Raw genomic sequence first — 26174 nt, 5'->3', positions numbered from 1 at the left:
AAGCTCGCTTTTTCACCATCACTCTTTCTATCTCGCTTCCACATTTTACTCACTGTCTATTGCCCATTGCAGGTGACGTCATCAGAAAATCACTCTCTTTCCCTCCTTCGGAAAATCTGCAAACAACGGTGCCAGTTTCTGTCAAAGTTGACAGGTACTGGCACCATTGTTTTCAAGTTTTGTTGAAGTGCGAAAGAGAGAGAATTTCGCCGTGAAATGCCTTCAATCTGGGTCAGTCCTTGTACAAAAGGTCGAAAGACGAAACGTCGAAAGGACAAATAGTCGAAAAACAAAAGTTCGAAAGGACAAAAGGTCGAAAATGATTTGCATGGTGGAAATTTTCTCCTTCTTTGAAAATAGATTTTTGAGCTTTTGTCTTTTCTCTTTCATTCTTCGACCTTTTATTCTTTCGATCTTTTGTTTTTCGACCTTCTGTCCTTTCGACCTTTTGTCATAGATTCGTTAATTTATAAGCACAATAAAACAGAAATTTCAAAAGAACATTTGTTATAAATTTATCCTACAATATGTGTTTATCCACAATTGAAGTAAAAGCCACAATTAAAGTTGTCCAAAGAATTATTTTTGAACGTCAAACTTTTTTTTTTCAATGTCATGAAACAGAAACAAGATGAAGGTTCATAATCGTGGCTTACTTATTATAAATAAGTGCCTATGCGGGGCATTTAGGGTCCTAAAAAGTGAAAAACATTTTCCGTAGGTCTACTTCATAATCAAAAGAGTAATAATTCATTTATCAACTACTACCAGTCGTTAAAAATGTTGTTTAGTTAACGTATAGGACCTTGATGATTCAACGCCTCATTTTCCGATGTAAACATAATTCAATTAATTTCTTACAAATAGGTACTCAAAATGCTCTTCGACAGTTTTTTAAAGCGTTCGGAAGTACTATGAAAATCATTTCTGACTCACCACCCGACAAATTTTTCTACTGGTCAAGCTGTTATTATGTAATTTGAAACGTCTTTGAGCCTATAGATTGAAATTGTTTTTGATCATGTATACCATCCAAATTAAAATATTGTAGCGTAATTATGTTTGCGTTTTGCAAAAAATGTCCCCTTTCAATTAAGCTTCAAAAATCTGTAAATTTTTCATTACTCAACAATCAAATTGTCTAAAAATTTGAGTATCTTTTATATATCCGGGATAATATTATTGGGGCCTCACTCAGCCAAGTGGTTAGAGTCCGCAGCTGCAAAGCAAAGCCATGCTGAAGATGTCTGGGTTCGAGTCCCGGTCGGTCCAAGATCTTTTCGAAAAGAAAATTTCCTGAACTTCCCTGGGCATAGAGTATCATCGTACCTGCCACACGATATACGAATGCGAAAATGGCAACTTTAGCAAAGTAAGCTCTCAGTTAATAACTGTGGAAGTGCTTATAAGAACACTAAGCTGAGAAGCAGACTCTGTCCCAGTAAGGACGTTAATGCCAAGAAGAAGAAGAAAAAGAAGAAGAAGATATTATTATAGTGTTTACAGCTGTATTCAGCAGGTCTACCCACTCTACCACTTTTTTGTACTATGAAATAAAATGTTAGTTTGATTGCTTTTAATTTTTTTATGAATCTTCAAATTAATTAGTTTTTGTGAAGGATACATATTAATCAATAACAGAATCCATAGTAATGCAGAAAAGGGCTCATATATGAATCCCAATGGGTTTCAGACAAAATTGTGAATTTCATATAACTCTGGAAAGCATTCTCACATTATCCGTCAGGATTTTCAAAGCACAAGATTCTGTAGGAGACCTGGGCATAATCTTACAGGATCCTGAGCAAAATTATTACAAAAACTTTGGAAGGGACACTAACATCATCTTGAGCAGGTTTTTTCGAGAGATGAAATGAAAACATGAAAAAACTGCAAGATTGTACGATAATTATAGAGTTTTAAATGATTTCAGTAGGGTTCTTAAAATCTTAAACCACTCAACAAGATTTTATCTGTTGTGAATGTAGTCTTATCATTGAATCTTGTAAACTCTGTTCTGTTGCTAAAACATCTTATTGAAAGCTATCAAGTACACAAAAGTTATAAGTATCCAATGTATTTGTTGTATGTTTCCAAATGATGATGAACTCAAAAAATACATTTTCATGTGATTATCATTAATAATATTTTTTCTAGAAATAAGGGACATTTTCAAGGTTGGAGTGATTTGCGTGACGTTTCGCGGGACAATTGTCCAAAATGTCCCGCTTTTTCTGGTCATTTGATCTCTAGCTAACTCTTGAACAAACTTTTGAATGACAACGGAATTTTTGATGAAAAATTTGGAAAGATTTTTTGACAGAATGTTGAATGATATAAAAAAAAATTGAAAAAATTTTCAAAATATGCAAAATTGTTGTTTTAGGAAAAAAAAAATGCAAAATTGTTTCTTGAAGAAATTTCTGACTGATGTTCTTGTGCATTTTTGTTGAAACTAGTTAAGTATATCTTGCGGAATTGGTTGAAAATATTTAAAAGAACAGAATGGCAGAATATTTTGAGAAAAACTATTTCGATAAAAAACGGAAGAGAATTCTGATTGAATAATTTTCGTAAATTTTCGCATGAAAGCATGAAACTTCCAACGAAATTTTGGAGATTAAATTGAATTTATTAAACAGTCGATAAAATTACTAAACAGTCGATGAAATATGTTTTCTGTGAGAGTTGAAAAAAATATAAGAAAATCGGCAGATATAAGAGGGAATATTCAGAAAAGTTTGATTTCTAATGACGAAAAAGATGATGTTCTACAATATGGCCCATATAAAATGCGATTTTTTTTTTAATATGAGTTTTGCATACACAAGCGTTGTTTTCATCGTTTTCGTGAGTGAATGTAATTTTTGAATCCTGTAGTATACTCTGACGTAACTTTGCTATGTAGGACAATTCTTGTTATATCTTTTTCATTACCTCAAGAATGTACTAAAGCAGAAAAAAAGTGTGGAGGATTTGTTCTCTAAAAGTTAGAAAAAGCGTTTTACCGTCGCATACTCTGGCGAGAATCACACTTAATTTTTGGAAATAGTAGTTTATGGTCAGTTTAGCTCACAGGTTTTTACCAAGTGAAAAAGTACGCGGTCCGTTAGTAGTGTTTGATCCTTCGACCTTGACGCTTGCTCCTGGGCAGTACGTCAAGAAACCCCGAGCAGTCGTCAGTTCTTTTCCCTCTCGGGTCGCGCGCCAATTTTCTCTGAGTGCTTTTATATAGCCGAGCAAACGAGTGAAGCTGAAAGTGGATTGTTGCTGCTCAGTCAAGGATGACGGATCAATTGGTGAGCTCGTTTCATGCTACTATTTCTAATCTATAAAATATGTATGATTGCACATTTAATCGTTACAACGGTGGGACGTAAATATGATTTTTCAACAAACTATGAATGGTTCGTCACTGTGAGTGTTGATATAAACTCTGATTCATGAATTATTTCTGTTAAACATTTTTATTTTTCAAAACACCCCTTTATTTTTACCTAGAGTTACATATTTCTCAGGAGCACAGGTATTTGTTCAACAAACTTTGAATGATTCGACACCTCAAGTGTCGGCATAATTTTCCTCTACATAGAAATTGTTCATATCAAATGAAAATATTAAATTTACATATAAGAATGTTTATATCTCACAAATATTTTTTTCTCATGGTCTAATTGCTTACCAAAGTGAATCCTGTGACCCAACGATCTTCCCCATTAACAAACATCCCTCCCAGTAACCTTTGTGGAGATGCAGAGGCAAACACGGTCTCCAAATAGCAAAGGTTACACACTAACATTCCTTCCCCCAATCCCACCTGACTGCAAGGACGTGGCCGGCGCCGTTATTGACCCTGTATAAATAGAGGCACTGAATTATGCACACTGAAGAATATTATGGCCAATCCCAGCCGAACTTCTAGTTGATTCTTTGTGCATTTTCACTGACTTCGGTCAAGCGCGGAATAGCAACCATTGATATGTGTAGTCAGTCCAAGCTAAGCTAAGTTTAGCTCACTGGTTTTTACCAAACAGTGCTGCTTATCAAACTAATATGAAAATTAAAAAAAAAATTAAACACGGCTCTAAAAATTAGGCTTTTTAAAAAAAAATATGTTTAAGTTTCCCGCGCTTCAAGTAAAAACCCATTGTATCGTTTAATATGAGCAAATGTTTGAGACAAGGCTTATGAAGAATCTCACATCATTGTTGGCGTTTCAAAAGTTTTCTTCACAAAGATATTGAGCTCAATTACTGCATTTCCAATTCCGCTCTAGTAAGGAAAAAGTAGCAGATAAAAAGCATGCCCAAAGCAATAAACAAGTCTAAACGGAGTAAACAATAGAATTAATGAATAACATTTTTGTTTCGTTTTCTTTTTCTATAGAAAAACAACCATAAAACATGATATGAAGATATTCACATTTTATGGGCTATTCTGTACATGTCAATAAATTTAGGGTTTTCGGTTCGCGTGTTGTGCTGAGCAGTGTTTTGGAAAGCCCAAGCCCGACGATTCGTTTTCGGGACGCCGGGAGTTTGGTTTTCGTTTCGCGTGTTGTGCTGGGCAGTGTTTTGGAAAGCCCAAGCAAGACGCTTTGTTTTCGGGACGCCGGGAGTTTGGTTTTCGGTTCGCGTGTTGTGCTGGGCAGTGTTTTGGAAAGCCCAAGCAAGACGCTTTGTTTTCGGGACGCCGGGAGTTTGGTTTTCGGTTTGCGTGTTGTGCTGGGCAGTGTTTTGGAAAGCCCAAGCAAGACGCTTTGTTTTCGGGACGCCGGGAGTTTGGTTTTCGTTTCGCGTGTTGTGCTGGGCAGTGTTTTGGAAAGCCCAAGCCCGACGATTCGTTTCCGGGAGGCCGGGAGTTTGGTTTTCGGTTTGCGTGTTGTGCTGGGCAGTGTTTTGGAAAGCCCAAGCCCGACGATTCGTTTTCGGGACGCCGGGAGTTTGGTTTTCGTTTCGCGTGTTGTGCTGGGCAGTGTTTTGGAAAGCCCAAGCAAGACGCTTTGTTTTCGGGACGCCGGGAGTTTGGTTTTCGGTTCGTGAGTTGTGCTGGGCAGTGTTTTCGAAAGCCCAAACAAGACGCTTCGTTTCCGGGAGGCCGGGAGTTTGGTTTTCGGTTCGCGTGTTGTGCTGGGCAGTGTTTTGGAAAGCCCAAGCAAGACGGTTCGTTTTCGGGGCGCCGAGAAGTTTTGCTGTTCGCGCTGTGTGAGTGCGAAAAGATATTCGTGTTCAGTCGAGGATGGATTACCAACTGGTGAGCTCGTTTCATACTTATGATAACACATTTTTTCATGAAAGCGTTACTTTTTTTTTGTAATATGCAATCAAACTTTGTATGGTTCGTCACTATAAGTGTCAGCATTATGCCTGTTTTATACAATTCTAATAAACATAAAATTTTTGACATTTCTTAAAATATTTTTTGAATTGTTTGACATTATGAATGTCGACGTTTATTTTAAAACTTCTACCGAAGACTTTTCTTTTTGAGGCATAAATGTTGTAATTTTCAAACAAACTTTGTATGGTTCGTCACTACATGTGTCGGCATTATTCCTGTTCCATATAATTTAAGATATACGCATATATTTTTCCTCTTTTCGCCATTAATAAAAACTTCTTTTGAATGGTTCGACATAATAGAAGTTGACGTTTATTTCAAATCTTCTACCAAAAACTTTTTGAGACAAAACTAAAAACTAGCTTTAAGTATAAATCGTATTTTTCCTCCTTATCCATGGATCGCATCACCGACCAAAGGTGACTCCCAGATCTTTTCCTTCTTCACTAATAAACACCCTTCTCGTGGTGATTGTGGAGATGCAGAGGTATTCTCGGTCTCTAGAAGCAACAATCATTACACCCTAACATTCCTTTCCTATCCCAACTGACTGTAAGGACTTGGCCGGCGCCGTTATTGATCAATAATATTAGATCTGCTAAAATTGCACTCCGAGAGTAAGCGGAAACTCCCATCCCTTATTCATTTGGATCGCAGTGCAATTATTACCAGTTCCGATCAATCACGGAGTAGCAACCATTGACATGTACAGTCAGTCTATGCTATGCTATGCTATGCTATGCTATTCTGTACATGTCAATAAATTTATTTCCATGTTTTTCAACTTTTATAACAACTTACAAGTATTTATATACCTCCAAACAAGAATTTGGCCAAGTTTGCCCAAGTAAGAATGGTTTTAAAATATATATCGAGTTATAGAGATAAATTTACCTCTCATGTGACATCGACTAGTGGAGATATAGAGTTATAGAAATATCGACTTATGGAGAGCACGGTGTATAGAAATTTGAAGGGATCGAAGAATCCATCGAGTCATAGAATATCGAATTGTGGAGAGGTGCCTGTATACGTTGAATTGTCAAGAAAAAAGAAAAAAAGACAGCTCGTTCTATTTAACATTTATAGAACGAGCATTCCAATATAACTGTTTAAAAAAATATATGAATCCATGACCGAAACGCAAATAATTAAAGGTTTGTTGGTATCAATCATTTGTGTAAGCACGTAGATACTCTATGCCATAGGAAGTCGAGAAAATTTCCAACCCGAAAAAAAACCTCGATTGCCGGGAATCCACCCCACGACACTTAGGTTGGTCTTACTGAATAGCTACGCGTTTACCGTTACGCCTATGTGGGCCTCATAATTTCCTCCACTGATAATTATTTAATCTAGAAAATGTTCGTTTAAAATCATGTTTTAGACTTCAAATTATAATTTTCTTTTTAATTTCACCGGGTTAAGTTGTTAGCCTGCTTTATTCAGAACAGTACAAAATAACAAAGTGTCTTAATGCAATCTTCATCGCTGGAGTCAAAGGAGGTCATTTGATCGAAATACAAATTTGACCAATCATTCGCCAACCAAACATGATGCCTAAAAATACTTGATAGTCATCATAACAACGCCAAAGAAGAACTGAATGCAGACACAAGTCGAAGTAAGTCGCACACGACCATCCTCAGATCTACCACATAGCTACATCTAACACAACCAACAGAATGGCCCAAACTTCGAAGCATGGCCGAACTGCAACCTACTCATTTTATTAATATCTGCACTAGTCAAACCGGTTTGACCGAAAGGCTTGGCAATACCTACCACTGGCTGTTTTGATCTTTCATTCCCAAGCTGAGATTCAAGCTTTGGCTGACCATAACCGGAATCTTGAGCTACATACTACTGACACAAATGTTCCGTTTGAAATGTTTTGTTTTGGTTTTGCATATTCATCACACTCGGAATTATTTTTTTTTAGGATTCAACCAAGCTTTTTCTTGAATTGCCCGAAGTTGTTATCATGCGGCATGAAATAAGTTTGAACAATTGAATTGACACTCGCCGTTTGGGAATTTCGTAATCGTTCTAACCTGAGTAACCTTCATGAACAGATAATGAGATGACGGGTAAACGTTTGAATTATGCGTACCTCGGCCAATCTATTTGCTACATGAGACCTCCGCGATTTTACGATGCTTTCGAGGTGATGGCAATGATAATGCTGATGATCGTGTAAATATCTATTCCCCTTCCCGCACTCATCTTCTTCCAACGACTCTGTCTTAAAGCTTGAACCTAAGTTCTCCTGTGTTTATCCAACGTCAGTCAACAGTGACGTAATTCCATCGGCAGCGATACAGCATAAAACTTGTCGTTCCTTGATACCCGTTCCGGTATTTGGGTGTGCGTATCATTATTATTGCTTCGAGTTCGCTCGCTCGCAAATGGGATGTAAACATATGCATATGAGCTGGAAGACTCAAGAAGGTTCCATAAGGGACGATTCAAATATGACGTCCATCGTTTATCGAGATTTCTAGACCCTACAACCCCTCCCCCTCTGTCACGCTTTTTCTAATATCTTATACATGCAGTGTCACACTTTCATAGACCCCTCTCCCCCCAAATGATGGACGTCATATTTGGATGATCCCCAAGCCGTCAACATCAACCAACAACGGTAGCGTCATCGCTATTAATTCGTGTCACCATGCTAGCTGGAATGTTGACGGTTCGCAACTACTTATGGGTCGTAGTTTACTAACGATGTCAATTGTCCTTGGCATTGTGTTCGATATGTACTAAGAAAAGTGGAACCCTTTGCTTTTTTTTTGCAGTAACTGTAAATATTTCCTGTGGAACTTGTCCGCTAGGATGCGGCTTATTTTTTCAAAAGTTTTCAAAACCAAAAAAATCTTGTGCTCTCTGAATTGAAATCACATTAAAAAACTTAAGATTTACAGGTTCCGCAAGCGGCTTGAAAAAGATTTATATGACCATCAGTGAAGTCTCCATAATTTTAATAACCCATTTTGGAGCTCTTAGTATCAGTCTCTTCCTAATTAAATTTATTAAAGTTGGTAAAACATCAAATTCGTCTAAAATCAAAACTAGCCTTAGTTAAAATTTGTTTTCTACAAATGTTGCCTCATTTTACTAAAAAACATCTTTGTTTGACTATAACTGCTTGAATACTTAACCGATTCTAAATATATTTACATGCTAAAGATATTTTTTAATAAATAGAGAAAAATGTGTAGAAAACTAGTTTGAGTTAAGGCTAGTTTTGTTTTAAAACAAATTTGATATTTCATAAACTTTTTATTAATTTAATTTGGAAGAGAATGATATTAAGAGTTTCAATATGGGTTAAAAACAACAAAGTTATGAAGACATTAAAATGATTTGATGGACACTAAACGATGCGTTTTTGTGTTGTAAAACGCTATTTATTTCGGTGTGGCAATTACTGGTACTATGGCGAGTACCGGTACATCTACCCTATTTTTAGGAGGAACACTTTCATCCCATTAGATTCTTTAGAACATTAGATTAGAAATTCCACTTAGTATACCTCCAAACATTTCCCTATGTTTTTTTTTCCCATTAATTACTGAAGGATTTCTTTCAGAAATTTGCCTACAATATGTTTTTATCTAGAATGTGTTTTTAACACTCTTTCTGGCATGCTTTTCAAGAACTTGAGAGGATTTTTACACGGTTTCCATGTCCGTTGAATATTTTTTCCAGTCCAGCCCATTTTCCGGATTCTTCCAGGAAGTATTCGAGTATTTTAGAGTTCTTCATTTTCCTTGAAGTTCTCCTGAAATGATTACAGGCAGAGGCGGCAACTTCATGAAAATATTGGAAGGTCAAAGCTCATCAGTCAAGAATACAAAAAGGAGTTTCCTTGTGCAAATTTTAAACTTTTTGAAATTTTATCAATCTTCAAAAACACTTTTATTTATTTATTTATTTCATTTTTGAGATTTTCAGCTTTTAGCAGGTTCATCTCATATCTTTCAACTTAATTTACATGCACAAAGAAATCATATTAAACCCATGGAATTAAGCTAAAGAGATATGTGAGAGCCTTAGCAAGCCTAAAATTTTGTATAAGATAAACCATGGAATATTAAGGTAAGACCAAGTGAAGAAGCATAATCGGCATTTAGCAAGTATTTTTTACTGAAAATTGTTGACATAACATTCCAAATTTTTACCCGCCTGTTTTAACTTGCTCAGGTTTACCTTATTCTTTTTCAACACTAACTAGAAAACTTGTACTGATTTTTTTTAGTATTGCTTCTTTTAGCTGTAGAAGTATTGCATCGAAATACATTATGGTTTTAATAAAATTAATACTTTTTTAGAAAATTTACTAGGCACGTTTCTCATGGATCAGCAATTTAGGGCATAAGTTAACTTTTGCTGGAACATCAACCTAATGCTTGAAAAATGAGAGGAATTGAGTTTTACAGGCGAAATTTTGTTTTCCTCTCTATTATAAGGCAGAATTGGATATTTTGGCCCCCTCCCCCCTCCGTAATGCTTTTTGTATGGAAAATTTATAATTTTTGTATGAGCCGTAACGCTTGAGCCTACTCCCCCCTCCCCTAGAGCGTTACGTAATTTGTGGATGCCGCCTAATTTGCTTGTTATCATGAAATGAAGATTATTATTTGTTCTTAATTTTTTCACGCATTGTGACCGAAGCCAAATTATCGTCTGATACTACAGTTTGATGCTAAAATTAGGTGTTTGGTTTTAGTGTGACAGAAGAGTTGTTTGAATATGTTTTGTGATACAATAAATACAGAGTATTCCAAGTTTATTGAGTGCACTGTGAGCATTCAAAAGATTGTTCGCAAGAATGTCCATGATTAAGTTGAAATTTATTTTTATTGGGAAACTGCTACATTGTGATGTAAAATTATTTTGAACTTTTTTATAAGCTTAGCATACTTCCAGATCGCGGAGAAAAAGTATATTAAATATCATATCCTTGAAAATAATAGACATGAATGCTCTGACCTTTCGCAAGTGGATAGCGATGAAAACACCTGCCCGAACTTGCCCGATCGCAAGAATGGCCTATACGCAATATCCCTATTTTCTAACAATTTTCCTAAAAAAATCAAACATAGTTTTATTTTCACCATCAAATTTTCACCAGACCTGCCTTATGTCAAAAAGTGACATAGTCATATGCGATACATGGTATTTTAATTGAAAAAATACAAGCAAAACTCAAATATTTCGGTTTTTAGCACATTTTTTTTAGAAAAATGTTTGTATTTCTAAAATAGTAGGCCTTGGAAATTTGACGTCTTCAGCAATTATTTTCAGCTTAAAATAACTATCAACTTTGCCGAAGAAACCATACGTCTAAACTGCCATTTGACCGAAATGGCATTTGAGTTATTTATGCGAATAACACTTAAAAATATGACTTTATCTCAAAATATCGCCCTCACTGAAAGGATTATTTTCGTTGAAGACACCAAACGTCTATCTTCTCATTCCGAAGAACTACAGGTTGTTTTCGCGTTTTTTCGATTCTGCCCCAGTGTGCGCCGGCCACGTCCTTACGGTCATTGGGGAAGGGAAGGGATGTTAGTTAGAAAACTATTGTTACTAGAGACCGAGTATACCTCTGCATCTCCACTGTTGTCGTGGTAATGATATTATGTTGGTGGGATAAGGTATGGTAAGGATCTGGGAGCCAAGCATGGGAAAATTCACTCACTCACCCGAACGCCACCGATAAAAAATAGCAAAAAATCTGCTGCTACCGAACATTCAGTGATAGCTGAATCGTACTGGGTAGAGTGTAGCATGAAAGCGTCAAAACCGATTGTGTTAAGCAAGAATCGGAAGGAACACGAAGAGAAGTGAATACCAATACACTTGTATCTGCGAGGCACGAGTGAAAGCATTAAGCATCCATTCGCCGAATGCATTGAACTGAGTGAGCGGATTCTCACTCACTGAATCATTCCGTGGTGTGGATTGCCAGTCAGTGAACACTCATCAGCACTCAAATCCGAATGACAATCCAACGGAATCAGAATGTAAACAATCATTCGGTATGCATTCGGTTGCCTTCGGCTTTTAGAATCGGTAGCGGCTCAATCAGTTGCCGTTTTTTGTTCCGCTTGGCGCTCGCCGAAGGAGCAGAATGGGCACTGGAAATTGAAACGTTCGGCTTGGTTAGAGAAACGGCTTTCTCGCTCCCGACTGTGCGTGGAAGCGAGTGAGGGAAACACAAAAACTGAGTGAGTGTTTCCCATGCTTGCTGGGAGCCAGCTTTGATTGGTGATACGATACATGATATATTCACGCCTAATCGGATTCACAATATTAGTCAATGATCGCATTGTACGCCGAAAAAATGTTCATTGCTGGCTCCCACAGGAGCAAGCGTCGCGATAAAAAGATCAATTATCCATCCAGGGTTTATATGGTAAAAGTTTACCGAGATCTCAGTTTTTTTTTAAGAGAATCATTAAATTATTACCGAGATATCAGCTGTTGGGTTCTCGGCAATTTACGTTTATTACAAAAGTTTAAAATAGCTATTTAAAAAGGACATGGAAGGCGGCGAAAATAGTCCTCTTTCCCTTTTTGAAGGAAAGTCTGGCAACGTCCACAAAACTGTATCTTAATACCTAACCATTCGATTTCATTCACTCAAGCAAATTCAAAGTATTCCAGTCTATTGACCTAGTTGCCCGAACGAAGCGCAATTTTAGTTTTCCCCCTTGAGTAGGGAGAATCACCGCAGACCAAATCGGGAAACTATTTCCGTTGTGTTCCCTTCAAATCAGGATGCCACTCCCGATCTATCGTGGGACTCCCTATAATGGGGATCCATTCGTGCTGGCTTTCATTTTCCCTACACTGTGGCACTAGATGATAAGATTTCCGCACCAGTGAAAGGTGTGCCCTTGCCTTTGCTTTACGGCTCTTGTCGGTGGTGTCCGATAGTAAGGAAAAGTGATTGATATTTTCTATTTACTAGCGTAGCGGTTGTCGTCAACCGTACCCGCATGTGAAATCTACAAAGGAAAATCATGTTTATGTATTCAATACGAACATTAAAATTTGGATAGTGCTCTATACTTCGATGTGATGTCTTCTTTCTGTTTATTTTGGTTTATGAAAAACTTATTTTAACCTATTTTAAATGTTTAGATAAAAAGTGCCTACCTAATATTGAACAAATTCTCGATTTAGATTCATTTTCATTAGGGCGATTCAAAATTTTAAAATGTTTGAAAATATAATCTCCCATATTTTCCTTACTATCCATACTATGAATATAGAGTTCTGTGCAATGTTCATCTCTCTAAGTGGTAATTTAAAGGTGGCCCAAAGTGGTCGGTAGCTTAGTTAATTAGGCGCTCGTCTAGCGTCCCGGGTTCAAATCCCAGCTGAGCACGTGTTTTTGTTTTCTTAATTTCACCCATAATTTATCCATCTTTACTACGCGTCATGAGCTAATTCGTTTAATAACCATACGGATTGGATTACCAAACAGCTCAATATAAGCGTCAATATGAATTGTTTTTCGGATGCTTAGCAAGCAAATGACAAAGAATCACTTATTCATAAAGTAAAAAAAACAACATATTTCGATGCATTTCGAGACATTTCAAGATTGTATCTGGTACTGGATGCCACATTTTTAAATTGATAAAGATTCAATGCCAAATTTCGTGTTCATATAATACAATTCGAATAAATTTTATGAACAACAATATTGATGATATTTATCATAAACAGATAATACGATCATAGACAACGAATAATTCCTGAGATATAATTTTGCTATAGATTGTTTGCAACATGATAGCTCTGATTTAAACCAAACCCTTTTTGTTTAGAAGTAAGTTTTTTTTAAAGATAATGTAAAATCTTCTATACTTCAACAACAAGAAAATAATTCCATAAGGTTTTTGAAACGGTGAACCATCCCATCTCATTCACCCCTACTTGCCATTCCGATGTAGTCATAAACCATAATAGTTCATGTCGGAGTGATGAAATATTTACATTATCTGCCGAACCGCCAAACGAAGGCCATTTTACCCGCCGTTTACAATAGGTCGGTATCCGTCATCAGAGCGGAGGAATTTGAAGCACGCACCAAATTATTAACTTTCTGTGGTGTCTGATACACTCACTCTCGTGTGTACAAAAATAAATAATCCAGAAACAAAGCAGTGCAAACTTGTGTGAATGATCCCATCATGGGTTTTCGATCGACCGATGTTGGTTTATATTCGAAAAAAATATGAAAGGGGTGATTTGTGAGTTTCGGATTGTATGTTAAATTTGTAGCGAGAGAAATCAGCTACATATTTATATACTTTGAAAAACCGTAATCCTAAATTCATGCATCAATTAGAAGTAGGTACTTCTTATTGATAGTTTCATTCCTTACACATTTCATCTACAAAACGCATTTAATATGCAGAAGTACATTCATTGCTAAAATAGATGAATTTATCATAGAGGAATAATAATATCATTGGAAAGGATTTGGGATAAAAGGTCGAAAGATAAAAAGTCGAAAGGACAAAAGGTCGAAACAAATTTGCTTGGTGGGAAATATTTCTTAGGAAGATTGTCGATCTTTTCTCCTTTTCTGTTTGCTCTTCGACCTGTCATTCTTCTGCTTGTCTTCTTCTGTCTCTTTTCGACGTTTTGTTTTTCAACCAAAATTTGAACTAGGTAAAGTTTTACGACGAAACGCGATTTCGAATAGGGCATGATACCCCAACCAACCCTGCTGGTTTGAATATGTATGTCATATTTTAACGCTCGCATTGTTCACTTACGCTGGTCGGAAATTATGATGCAATATAAACAAACAAGCTTCGGTGCTATCTTTCGTGGCAACAGCTATAGACAGCTACATCGTCGTCCGTCATTTCACTTTCCGTCTATTCAAACGACTTTTCTTTTTTTTTCACCCCCGCCTCTCGAAGAACGAACCACGATTTGGATGCAAAGTTGTAACAAGAGTATAGTGCCAGTAGCGCAACAGCTGTTGATTGATATTTATAACATATTGCTCTACGACCATGTGGTAAGGTGTGTGGCCCGATCGCGCCTTTGGCGGAAGTGAAACGAAAACTGGCGGTGGGAAATTTTCACACCTTTTTTTCCGTAATATGGCGACGTTCACTTGTTATGGTGTAGCACGTGGGTGGTGATTCTATATTGTTTCGAATTTATACATCTATAAATGGCTAGTGTACGACTAGTTTTATCATTATAGTCGAACTATTGTGTTTTATTTTCATCAAATGTATATTACGGACCGGAATTGTATTTTATAGAATTAGGTGGAGCAAAAGTTTATTTTTGAGATTTCTAGCTCAATTCTAAACTAATTGTATAAGTTTTATTTTCCAAGTGCTTTCCAAGCAAGAAATTTTCACTCTTTAACTTATAGAAATAGAATCAGATTTGTTGTATTTTTATGTGAAAATTGTAATTTTCGATCAATTTTTCATCGCATGAGACTACGCGACCAAAGTAATAAGATTCACAATCCCATTTGGGCACTTTAAGAGCCAAAATTTGGATCACTTCATGGCTGGTTTTAAGTATTTGTGTCGCAAAAATACCCACAAACTGTGTGCCAGTTAATAATAATAATTTCAGACAATCAAAATTGAAATTTTGCTAAAACAATGTATGATGTAAACATTTTGCAGAATTCAAGGACAAATTCACAAAAACAAAAATCGTGAAGATCATAACATGTACCGATATTTTTAGTGGAGTAGAAGTGTGATTTGTATTTACATTTTTCTTCTGGTGTTATGTTTCTACAGGATCCGAGCCTGCTAGTTAAATACTGAAACTCAAAAAATAGCGAAATCGAACAAATGAGAAGAAGGCTTTGACCCAATGTGGACGTAATGCCAATACTCAGGAATATTATTCTGAGGCTGAAAAATCTAGCGGCCATCTTGGAATTCGACGCCATCTTAGTTTTAAGCAGTTTCATTAATTTTTCACCACTTTAGCGCTCATCATGTTGAATTATAAGGTTTCTGTTGAAAAAACAATCAGATTATTGCATTCTTATCTTATCTGAGTTGTTCAATTGATTTTTAATTCAAATTAACGGTTTTAGACCATATAAATGCTATTCCTGAACTTGAAGATATACCGACGAATCATTCTGGTATCAAAACAGCATTATAAAAGAAAATTCTTATTTAATAACCTGTTTTTATTGATTAGATTCTTAATCTTAAAGTTTTGAGATATAACAAAATTGAAATGAATTGAAATGAAAGCACGAGTTACCACTAGCCCGCTAAATAGCCTTTTTGAGCTTATTGGGCTACTAAACTGCTAATATAGGGCTTGCCAGATGTACAACAGCACTATATTAGCACGAAGGGCGAATTAAAGTGCTAGTTGGATACTTGGGAATGGCGGTAGACATTATGAACAAAGAAAGGTAATGTGAAACATTCCTATGAGTAGAACTCACACATTTGAAATCTATTGCTTAACAAATGGAAGAAGTTTTATAAAGCATCCTGAGCAAAGCTCAAAAACAAAAAGCTAACACGTTGAGTTGTTGGACAACAAGCATTTAATAACTTAGTATGTTTTCATTTGGATTGATTATGCAGACAACATAACAAAACATAATATCAAAACTTTATACTAATAATATAAAAAGGACATCTCATTGCATTATCATTTGAAACAGGTTGATAACAAGCTCAAGACATACAATTAGTTTCATTGATTATTCATTATGTTATCAATAAGTTATGAACATTGAATAATGCTCACAAACATTTGAAGTCATTTACCCATCTTTGGCATCCCCGATTTTGTAGCTCAATGTTTCCTAATAAAAAAAATCTTGCCATTGATAAAAATAAATAACAAAGTTCATGAATTCATGTAAATCGAACATGTTATTGATTTTTATTCAGTTGGTATTGGTTGGCACTCTACCCGAAGTATTTCAGTAAAAGTTGTTGGAGAAAACATTGAGAAACTTTTCGTATAACTCTAAATAGTAATTTAGGCTGAATGTTAAAAATAGGTTTTGAGGCTCAGAACGATGTATGGAAGAATTTATGCTAAAAAATATATGGATATTGTTGAAATTTTCTAGGTTTTCTACTATCTGGCGCATTGACCCAATAGAGACATTTAGAAAAGATCAAACCTTAAAAAACAAAACTGATCTAGATCAGTTTTAACTTATTTATATCAAATCCGAAGGAGTCGAAATGTAGCACCAATTAGTCCTAAATACTATGTCGAAGACACCAAACATCTAAGATGCATATCCACAGTACTAGAGGGTTTGGCCGTCGAAAACAACGATTTGCCGCGACAGCTAGAGAGTGAAATAGAAAAATTTTTGGATGCGTATTTTAAACATTTAAAGGTACCTCTACAATTGAAAACGTAATCAAACAATGTTACGTTACTCAAAAATAGACGTTAAATTCTACACATTATTTGCAAAAAAAAAAACATAGCAAAATAAATTTTTACTGATTCCGTAAACTTTGTTTCAAGAGTTTGTTTTTATTTTTACGAATGCAACTGAAAATGCTTCAGGAGTACAGTTAAAAATACTTGTGCTGCTGGTAATTTTGCTAGTGGAATACTTGATATATGATATTTATGTTCCTTAGCAATTTCTTCAATAGTTCGGAAAAAGTGGTTCTCTTTTCTACTCTTATTTGTTCAACCAATAAATCAGAAAGATATTAGCCAAAATTTATGTAAATATACGCATGAAATCTTCTGGAAATTCTTTCTGGAGTCTCCAGTAACTTGTCTACCGTTTTGATTCATATTACGGACACTTAAGGACTCAGGGAAGTATAACTCAGCATAGAGCATACAAAATAAATCATTCTGTATGATACCTCAGCGTTATCGAGCGTCGGAAACCATCAACTTTCGAATGGTGGGTAAAGAATACGCTTCCGCAACTTAAATAATTTTAAATAAATCGAAATAAGTGGCCTTTTCATGATTCTAATTACGGACGCTTCCTCACTTTTGCCTCATATTCCGGACACTCTGATTCGAATTCCGGACAGCTCATGAAAATCATGATTAGAAAAATCAAATCATCAATTGGAATTCTCAATCCACTAAAGAGACGTCTAAGGCAGTTGGGCATTATAAACATGCATAGATATTTATTGAAGAAGCTTATTAAAACGAGCCTCAAAAGTGTGAACTATCGAACGGCAAAAATTGAAACATTTCGTGTGAAATGTTTCCCATACAAAGTTGAGTGTCCGGAATTTGAAGCTGTCCGTAATATGAATCAAAACGGTATACAGCTTTCAGGGAATACATACAGGTGTGGTGAAGTGTGCAAAATGTGTCTCAGCAAATGAACGTTATGCTTGATGATATCTCGTCATAAAATATATTTCCGGGCGCATGGTGGTGCCAGTGTTGATAAAAAGCAAAGGAAAATTGTATAGTTCTTAAAAATTATAATGCGTACAGTTTTTTGAACGGGCTTCATGGTAAATATTTTATGGACACTTTTATTCTTGTCTTTTTCAGTTTATTCCTGACATTACCTTGCAATTGATTCTAGCATATTATTTTATGGGAACATCAAGTACTTTCAACTAAGAGCTTTGTTCACACGTTTTGCATTTGACGACACCGTTTGGAAACAAAATTTGCACTCTATGGTCAGGAACTTCGAAAAAGTTTGCCACCCGATACGGTCATAAACTGATCTTGTTTAAGGTGATTATAGAACGAGGCCACACCTCAAATTTTCAAAAGCACAAGACTTGAGAACCAAACAGGGCTCCGCGTTAAAAATTTATCCCATTGGTCACCACCAGTAAGCAAGCAATTTGATTGGTTTTCAACGCGAACTATTGTTAGATTCTCCAGTCTTGTGCGCTTGAAAATTCAAAGTTTGGCTTCGTTTAATAATCACCTTAAGAGGTCTGTTTTTTTCATCAAGGTCTTGCTTTAAAACAACATATTTGCACTCGAGAATAGCTGCAAATGCTTAATGAAAAAAAAAAAAAAAAAACAATAATACCATGCTTGTACTGTCAACAACAAGTTTGCTTTTTAGATGGCGCGTGTACTCAGAACATGATGTATCTGCTTTTAGGTCAAGTGCTGAACTGAACAAGCCTCCCAGGAATATTTCACGTCTATCGTAATAGTTGCCATATATTTTATGAAAATTCAAACCATCTAAAATTTCCGAATTTAGCAACATACCGGATTTGGCAAAATAAAATTTTCGCCTTGTTGGTAAAATTAATAAGGTACTGTATTGTATAGTTTTAATACAGAAAATTTAAGGTTTCTATACAAAACCTGTATAAGAACCATACATGTCTTGTTTAAGTAACGATTTTATAAAATATTTATAAGCATTCTATTGCCTAGAAATCTTCAAGTCGTTGATTGGGTGTACGCCATTGTCTACAAAGGAGCACTTTCCAATAAAATCATGTATGCACACTAGGGCGGTTCAAAATTTGAAAAAGTTTGAAAATTCAAACTCCCATATCTTCTATACTATCCTAACCATAGAAATAGTGTTCTGTGATAATTTCAGCTTTCTAAGTGATGATTTGTAGGTGGCCCAAAGACGATGGTTTATATGGAAATTACTATGACGAAACTTTTAAAAATGTTTCAAACACGTCAGTACTGAAATGTAGGTACAAATTTATCATCTCATAGTAAAAGCCCATTCTTCAAACCATACTAAAGAACTTTGCTGAAGGGGCCAATTCAATCCGATGGATAGGAGAAGAGATATTCATGAGCTTTTTTGCAATTATTTAACTTCATATAGGATTTTAGCCCTTCAAACATCTACAAAAAAAAAAAACAAACAAATTTAGCTCAAAGGGACATCCTCCATTGAGGTTTGAAGATTGAGTTTTCACTAAGGGATGATAAATTCGTACTAACAATACGGTACTAACGTGCTTGGAACATTTTTTCAAATTTCTCCATAGTAACTTCCAACCTACATTGTATTTGGGCGACCTTTAAATCACCACCTAGAAGGCTGAAAATTTCACAAAATACTATTTTTATGTCAAGGATAATAAGGAAGATATGGGAGATTGAATTTTTAAACTGTTTTAAATTTTGAACCGCCCTAATGTACACTTTGAACACTGTTGCACTTGCAACCTCGCAGCCGATGCAGACAAACCGTAACCCACCGTGATTGAAAAGCCAATAAAAATAGAATATACAGACGACAAGTCTCGAAAATTGAACCCACATCATGCTCGCTCATCTGATCCGACCCCTCACCTTCCGTAAATAGCTGCTGACATCCAACAGATTGTCAGCCAAAGTGGCAAATTTGAATCTTCCTTTGTGTGATGCTCTTTGCTTTCATCCGAATCGAGTCGGAAACGTCTGGTACTTTGTCTTCTCATTTTCTTTTCTCTCTATCATTCTAAACCCTCTAATATCCAAATTTTTATTTTCGCTATCTGAATTCAAGCTAAACACGTTTTGGGCATTTTTTTTTTTAATTTATAGATTTTGGTTTTTGATTTTTTCTAACTTTTATCCTTATGTTTACTGTTTTTGTGCCTCTTTTGGTGACCGATTTTTGGCAATAATAAAAATTCTAGTTTTCCAATAATTTCAGATATAAGATTTATTTTTTTTTCTAAAATTATTAAATTTAAGGCGAAGTAGGTCGTCATTGAAATTTGTATGCGTCGTTGATGATTGATGCTAAATAAAGTCACAATTTGGAGTTAAAGAAAATCGTTTAGTATTGCATACTTTTGGTACGTCAGCGCATATAGTGATACTTTTCCGGATCATTATGAACTATGTGGACTGAGTTGTATCACTTTGAAATTGCGAGCTGCAATGTCAACATGGCTGCCAAAACAAATGCCGAACAAATGATCCTTAACGGAAAATAGTTTTGAAGTAAAATAAATGCCGTCAAGTTCTTCTTCTATGATATGTTGATTGCGTAAAAATTCCAAATGCTTAGATTTTATGTTATATGTTACATTTTGAATGAGACTCAGGCATTTGTAGGATATAAAATAATTCATTTTTTTTCCCCATCGTTCAAACATTTTTGTGATTTTGAATGATTCGCGAGTCATAAAAACTTTCCTTACATGCGCGTCATGCTTTTACCTATTGATCAGACAATTTTTCATTTTGATTTTGAAGCTATGAAAATATTAAAACAGTTTTGAAGTATACCCCGTCTAAAGGCTGTGTTGGATGTTTGAGGGTTAACGTAGCCTGTTGTCATCTCCTGCTATGTACCGCATAAGGAATAGATCACCCACCGTCATCCGCAAGATACCGTTCAGATGAGTTCAATCTAATTAATAATTTAGAATTTTTCAGCCGCCCCTCATGCCAAATCAGCGGAACTAATTGAGGTCTCATTTTTTGATTGTTATCTCGTTTCAGCCGAGGCCCTGAGATGCTGGCGGTGTTCATCGGACGCTTCGACGGCTGCCTTCTGCGATGACCCATTCACGCAGGACATCATCACCGAGCAGCAGCGCCGCTGGAGTTTCGTGGACTGCAGCTACCCGCCCGGAGCGGGATCGTATCCCTTCAACCAGCAGCAGTCGCAGACGCGGGCCGTGTGCAAGAAGATGAAACAGATCAGTGAGTATATTACTGCCAGGGATGAGAAAAGTACTGGAGCAAACATTTACCGCCTCTACATTTACATCTTTCTACACGACCATCAAAATCCAAAGCAAACCATGACGGTTCAAAACAAAAAATTTCACGGCTCTTCAAAAAATGTAATCTTTTTCTTCCTAACGTTTTTCAACCCCGAATGCGAAATGACTCGAGCACAGTGGTGACACGATTTTTGCGGTTTTCGGGGTTTTGCATTTTTGCTCGATAAAGGCAGTATGAAATTGAACTTGTTTATATGTATCGTAAGGGAATGATTGTGGTCTTTCTGTTAGAGCTAATAGATTTCAATTAGTTGAAAACACAAGCGGAATATTAGCGATTGAATGATTTAACACTTTTTTCAATCATTCAGCTTGGAATGGCTGCCCGAAAATGGTCATAGTGGAGAGACAAAAACAGTCAAGCAGTGTGTGAACCGTTGGCAGCGCAACGCCTGATGGTATTGATGCTGCTGCTGCTTTGTGTTTTGGTGGAATGGCAGAATCGATGAACTGTGGTGAATTGTGGTCACAGTTCCCAAGACTGATTACTGCACTAACACTACACCGGTGGTGCCTGCAAATGACAGTAATAGTTGACGAATTAAATCCTGTTCGTGATACAGTTAAACTTATATGAGTTGATATTTAATTGAGTATTTTGGACCAAAAATAATGTTTCATACTAATTTGAGAAAATTTTATGTGATCGTCCAGTATTTTCTCAATTATTTGGTGTGGATTGACCACTACATGTTTTCGTTATCCGACGTTTCGATCATTAATCTAATCTAATCTAAGCGCTTGCACAGCCAATATTGAAAAGCATCCTGGAAATACCTAAAATTATTCAGATATTTTCTTGTCAGTATTAATATTTGCAGAATATCAGCGATATGATACAAATATTAAAATGGCCAGGCCCACTGTGCAGACTTTGGGGTTGAAGACAATTGAAACAATCATGACAATTAGGTTATCCACGCATGAATAAACTAATAGACAAAAAAATTTCAATTCAAGAAAAGAAGAAACGGGGACAACCGTACCAACCGTTTCAATTCAGGGTTAATGTTACTATCGTTGGGAGTGGCGTTGCTAAGAAAGCTATTGCACACTCCATTGTTGTTCTCCTGGGTTGGGACATAGGCATTTTTTCCTCATGTCCTGGCTCAAGAGCCTTGGTTTAAGCGCCTTTGCTCGCTCTCTGAAACAAGATTAAAACTTATGTTGCCCCTTTCCCGCAATAAAGGAGCCAAATATAAATCTTGATTCATCTGACCAAATATGAGACCATGTGTGCAATTTGAACAAAAGTTGAGTATTAAAAACGATCTCACCAAATTTCAGTAGTATACCGCCATCTGGTGTGTTTGTACTCCTGGATTGTGGATCCCGCTGTTACCATCTGTTGCGGAAAAGTCAGCAAAAACAGCATTTTTCACTTCTAGGGGCCTTGGTCTATTGGTGCTTATTGTCGTCTGCTTTGAATATACTCGGACGCTAAGATTCACAATAAATTTTGCTTCTTGTTGATCCACAAGCCAACGCAACTTCCTTCGACTGAACTCGGGCTCACACATTGATGAAAGTTCGGCAGCAGGAAAAACAGCAGCGCTTGAAAAATCTTCTCACTAAGAACAATTTGTATCACTGCTTGATGCACACACTTCAATATTGGACTTCATAAGGTAATACATGCAGAAAACAACCAAATATTAAAAATTACAAAAAATAGAAAATTATTGAATTTGACGGACGGAAATTTTTTCGCGTCCTATGTTGAGCACCGCACGCTTCGATCTCCTCGTTATCCGACGTTTTGGTCATTAGTCAAAAACTCAAATGTTTTAAAAAAGTACTATTGTAAATTTTGCACCCTATCCGACGCGACGGTTTGTAATCGTCGCCGGTGAAACCGTCGCCAAAATCGTCGCCAGCCAAGCAACCGCTGTGAATTTGACGTTACACCAGTCTTACCAACACAATGGCAAATCACCTCCTTTGATTTATTTTCTGGCATTTGACGTTTTCCCAGTCTTGTCAACACAAAAGCAAAGCACCTCCTTTGATTGGTTTGCTGGCGATGATTTTTTTCAGTCTGTTCGAAAGTTGGCGGCGCGTTTTGTTGTGAATGAAACAGACAATATCGTGGGTCATATAAGGACTGAAACAATGGATAACTGTAACATTTACTTGGTTTTGATTCTTTCAGAAAACTGAGCAGTCAATTACAATATAAAGTAAACGTTTTTTAACGCTACCGTATAGAGGAATTTTACAAGAATTCCTTAAGAACATGCTAAAATTCATTTGAAAATGTGGATAGAAGGTTTATTGAAGTTCTTCGACAAGCTACGAATCCTTCGTTACTTAAGACACACTTATTTTATGGTACATGATATAGGTTTAAGAAGTTAACTTTTAAACAATTTGAGTCTGACATGCGATACAAATTGTGAGATCACTTGGAGCAAGGACAATTGTGCGCCCCAATTCACTAAAGGTGGAAATACCCAAATCACTAGGATTTTCAATGGACGGAGAATATCTTCGAAAATTAGCCGCAGCCAATTAACTAAAGTTCCCAGTTTGTTAACCGGGGATTTTTAAAACGCAAAGTCTGCGAAGTTCCATTCGAATGATCAGCGATGGCCAGATAATGATTTGTCATCTCATAGATACCGCAAAACTGGGTAAGGGTATGCGACATGGATTTTTACTAAGCCGATACGAAACGAAACGACTCGCGTAACTTCTGGCACTACGCACTGTGAAAATATTTCTAAAAATTCTACACAAAAACCCAAAACATGTCGGAATTTTTTGGAACGAAACGTAAATATATTTTGTTTTTCGCACCTTTTTTTTTCTTAATTTCAGATTTTTTAATGCAAATTATTTCAAACGTATTGAAAAGTATTATATTTATGCCTAATATTTAACAAGTATCTATGAAACGTATCAGGGGCAGGCAGGTCCATATGTTGTACAAGACAGATAACAATCAACATATTGAGAGAATATCCAGTTGCTAAAATTTTGAAATCATGAGAATTATGTAATATCATGCCCTTATGTGTTCATGTCCACATAGAGTGCCAAGCGAGCTTTATTTCCCTTTTTGTGTGTGCAGAATATCGCTCTATATAATTAAAACATAATCTGCTTGTAGTGATTCGCACCTTTTCTGAGGAAACCTCTGTAGTACAGTGGTCATCGTTCCATCGCAACAAAAACCAATTAACTAATGATGCCATTATCGGCTTCACGAACGACTCGGGCATCCAATGGAAAAAAGTGACACGAAAGGATACTTTATTGCGTGAAAATGGAATCGACCATGCTCTGGTTTGGCTCATTACATTAAAGCATCGGAGAAGGACATTGGGACGAACTGGGCTGCGAGTGTCCTAGTGGTCAAGTTATTGAATTTTTTGCAGGAAAAAATTGCTTGTTATTGAAGTGAACTGATTCTCTTCAATTGTGTAAGTTACAAAAAAATATCAGTGCCATCAGACATGTATTTTTTGTTCAGTTTGTCAATGTGTCATTTTAGATTCGCAACCTCGGAACTGACATTACCAACCATTCAATCATTCCGAACGGTTTCGTGTCAATCAACGATAATCGTTCGGGTCTTGACCACCGCCTGATGCATTTTTTCAATGTGCTGAAAAAGTAGAAAAAAGTGCAATCAATGTTCACCAGTGTCCACCACTAGACGCAACTTCCGCACATTACCTTTCTATTCGGGAAACCTAGGGATCAATCATAAATGACAGCCTGCTCTAAGTCTGTGTCCCATGCGAATGTTTAATATTCAATATGCAAAACAAATTCTACGAAAACATAGGAATGATACGGAAGGTGCAACAATTGGTCATCGTGGGTTATGAACAGCCCCTTAATTTATTTTCTGGCTTAATGTGTTCGGTCAAGTTGCCAATTATAGCTTACACATATTACGTCGGTGGACGGGTCTATGCTCAAGCTGTCAGCTACAGTTTCCAATGCAGAGTGGCACTTCCGGAGTATGCGCCATTCTCCCAGTTACGCGCGTGCCACATAGTGTACTATGTAATATGTGTAAGTATTTTTTTTTTTTAAATTGCGCTTTGTGAATGCAAATTTAATTTCTGCAATTAGGTTTTACTCTGAAAGCATATTATGGTCAGGTGATTTTTCATTCCAGGGATTTCAGAACATATGTACCATTGCGAACACAGTGGATCATCTGAGATTGGGGCCCAAATAGCGTAGCGGTTATCGCGCAGCTATTCATCAAGACCACGATAAGGAGCGTGGGTTCGAATCCCACTGGTCGAGAATCTTTTCGGGTTGTAGATTTTCTCGACATCCCAGGGCATAAAGAATCATTGTACCTGCCGCACAATATACAAATTGGAAAATGGTCAATTGACAAACAAAACTCTCAGTTAATAACTGTGGAAATGATCATAAGAACAAGCTGAGAAGAAGGCTATGCCCAGTTGGGACGTAATACCAGAATGAAGAAAAGAAAAGATTGTGCCTAAAAGATAATTCATGTTTTCTACAGGGTGAATATAGGAGTTCTTAGTGACAGGAAAAAAATACATATTTTACCGAAAATGTTCAGCATTTTGTTCGAAAATCCTGTGAGGTAAAAAAACTATTTTGGGGCAACCTAATTTACAAGCATTTTAAGAAGAGGAAGACTCTGTGCTTTAGCAAAAAAAAGGTTTTGGGATGGAATTATTAGACATAAGCAATAGTTGAGAGATTTATAGCAATAAAAATATACTAATGCGCACTAAAAATATATTTTGTAGCAATGAATCGCCAAAAATAAGCAATGTTAAATTTAAGGCTACTAAGCAATAACCAATCAAGAAATAAAAATTAATAATTAGCACTAAAAGTTTTAAAATATTCCTGGATTATTTCGATGAAATTATGATTATTTGTTAATTTGTTTATTTGGTTTTTGGCTTCATCTTCTTTGGTTAATGTAGCGTTTGAATAATGCTTATCAGGGGCCATCCATATACCATATGGGTATGACTTAGACCACTTCTCCGTGGACAAGCGTGGGCTATTCGACAATCCTTACCCAAATGAATTTATATGATTATTATGTGTTATTTTTCGTTGGACCCGCTGGCAAGAGCTGACGGTGGTAAT

The 26174-nt window shown here is 36.3% G+C and overlaps 1 protein-coding gene across 1 annotated transcript in view; it reads left to right on the top strand.

Annotated features, from left to right (window-relative positions):
- Positions 1-26174, top strand: part of LOC5564989 — a 109166-nt gene that overhangs the window by 69331 nt on the left and 13661 nt on the right. The window contains exon 2 of the mRNA XM_001649289.2: positions 20785-20988. Coding sequence (XP_001649339.1) covers positions 20785-20988 — 204 coding nt within the window. The remainder of the gene's footprint in view (positions 1-20784; positions 20989-26174) is intronic.

The sequence above is a fragment of the Aedes aegypti genome, chromosome 2, assembly GCF_002204515.2.
Source record: "Aedes aegypti strain LVP_AGWG chromosome 2, AaegL5.0 Primary Assembly, whole genome shotgun sequence".
In the NCBI taxonomy this organism is placed as follows: domain Eukaryota; kingdom Metazoa; phylum Arthropoda; class Insecta; order Diptera; family Culicidae; genus Aedes; species Aedes aegypti.
This window is presented reverse-complemented; position numbering and strand designations above follow the sequence as displayed.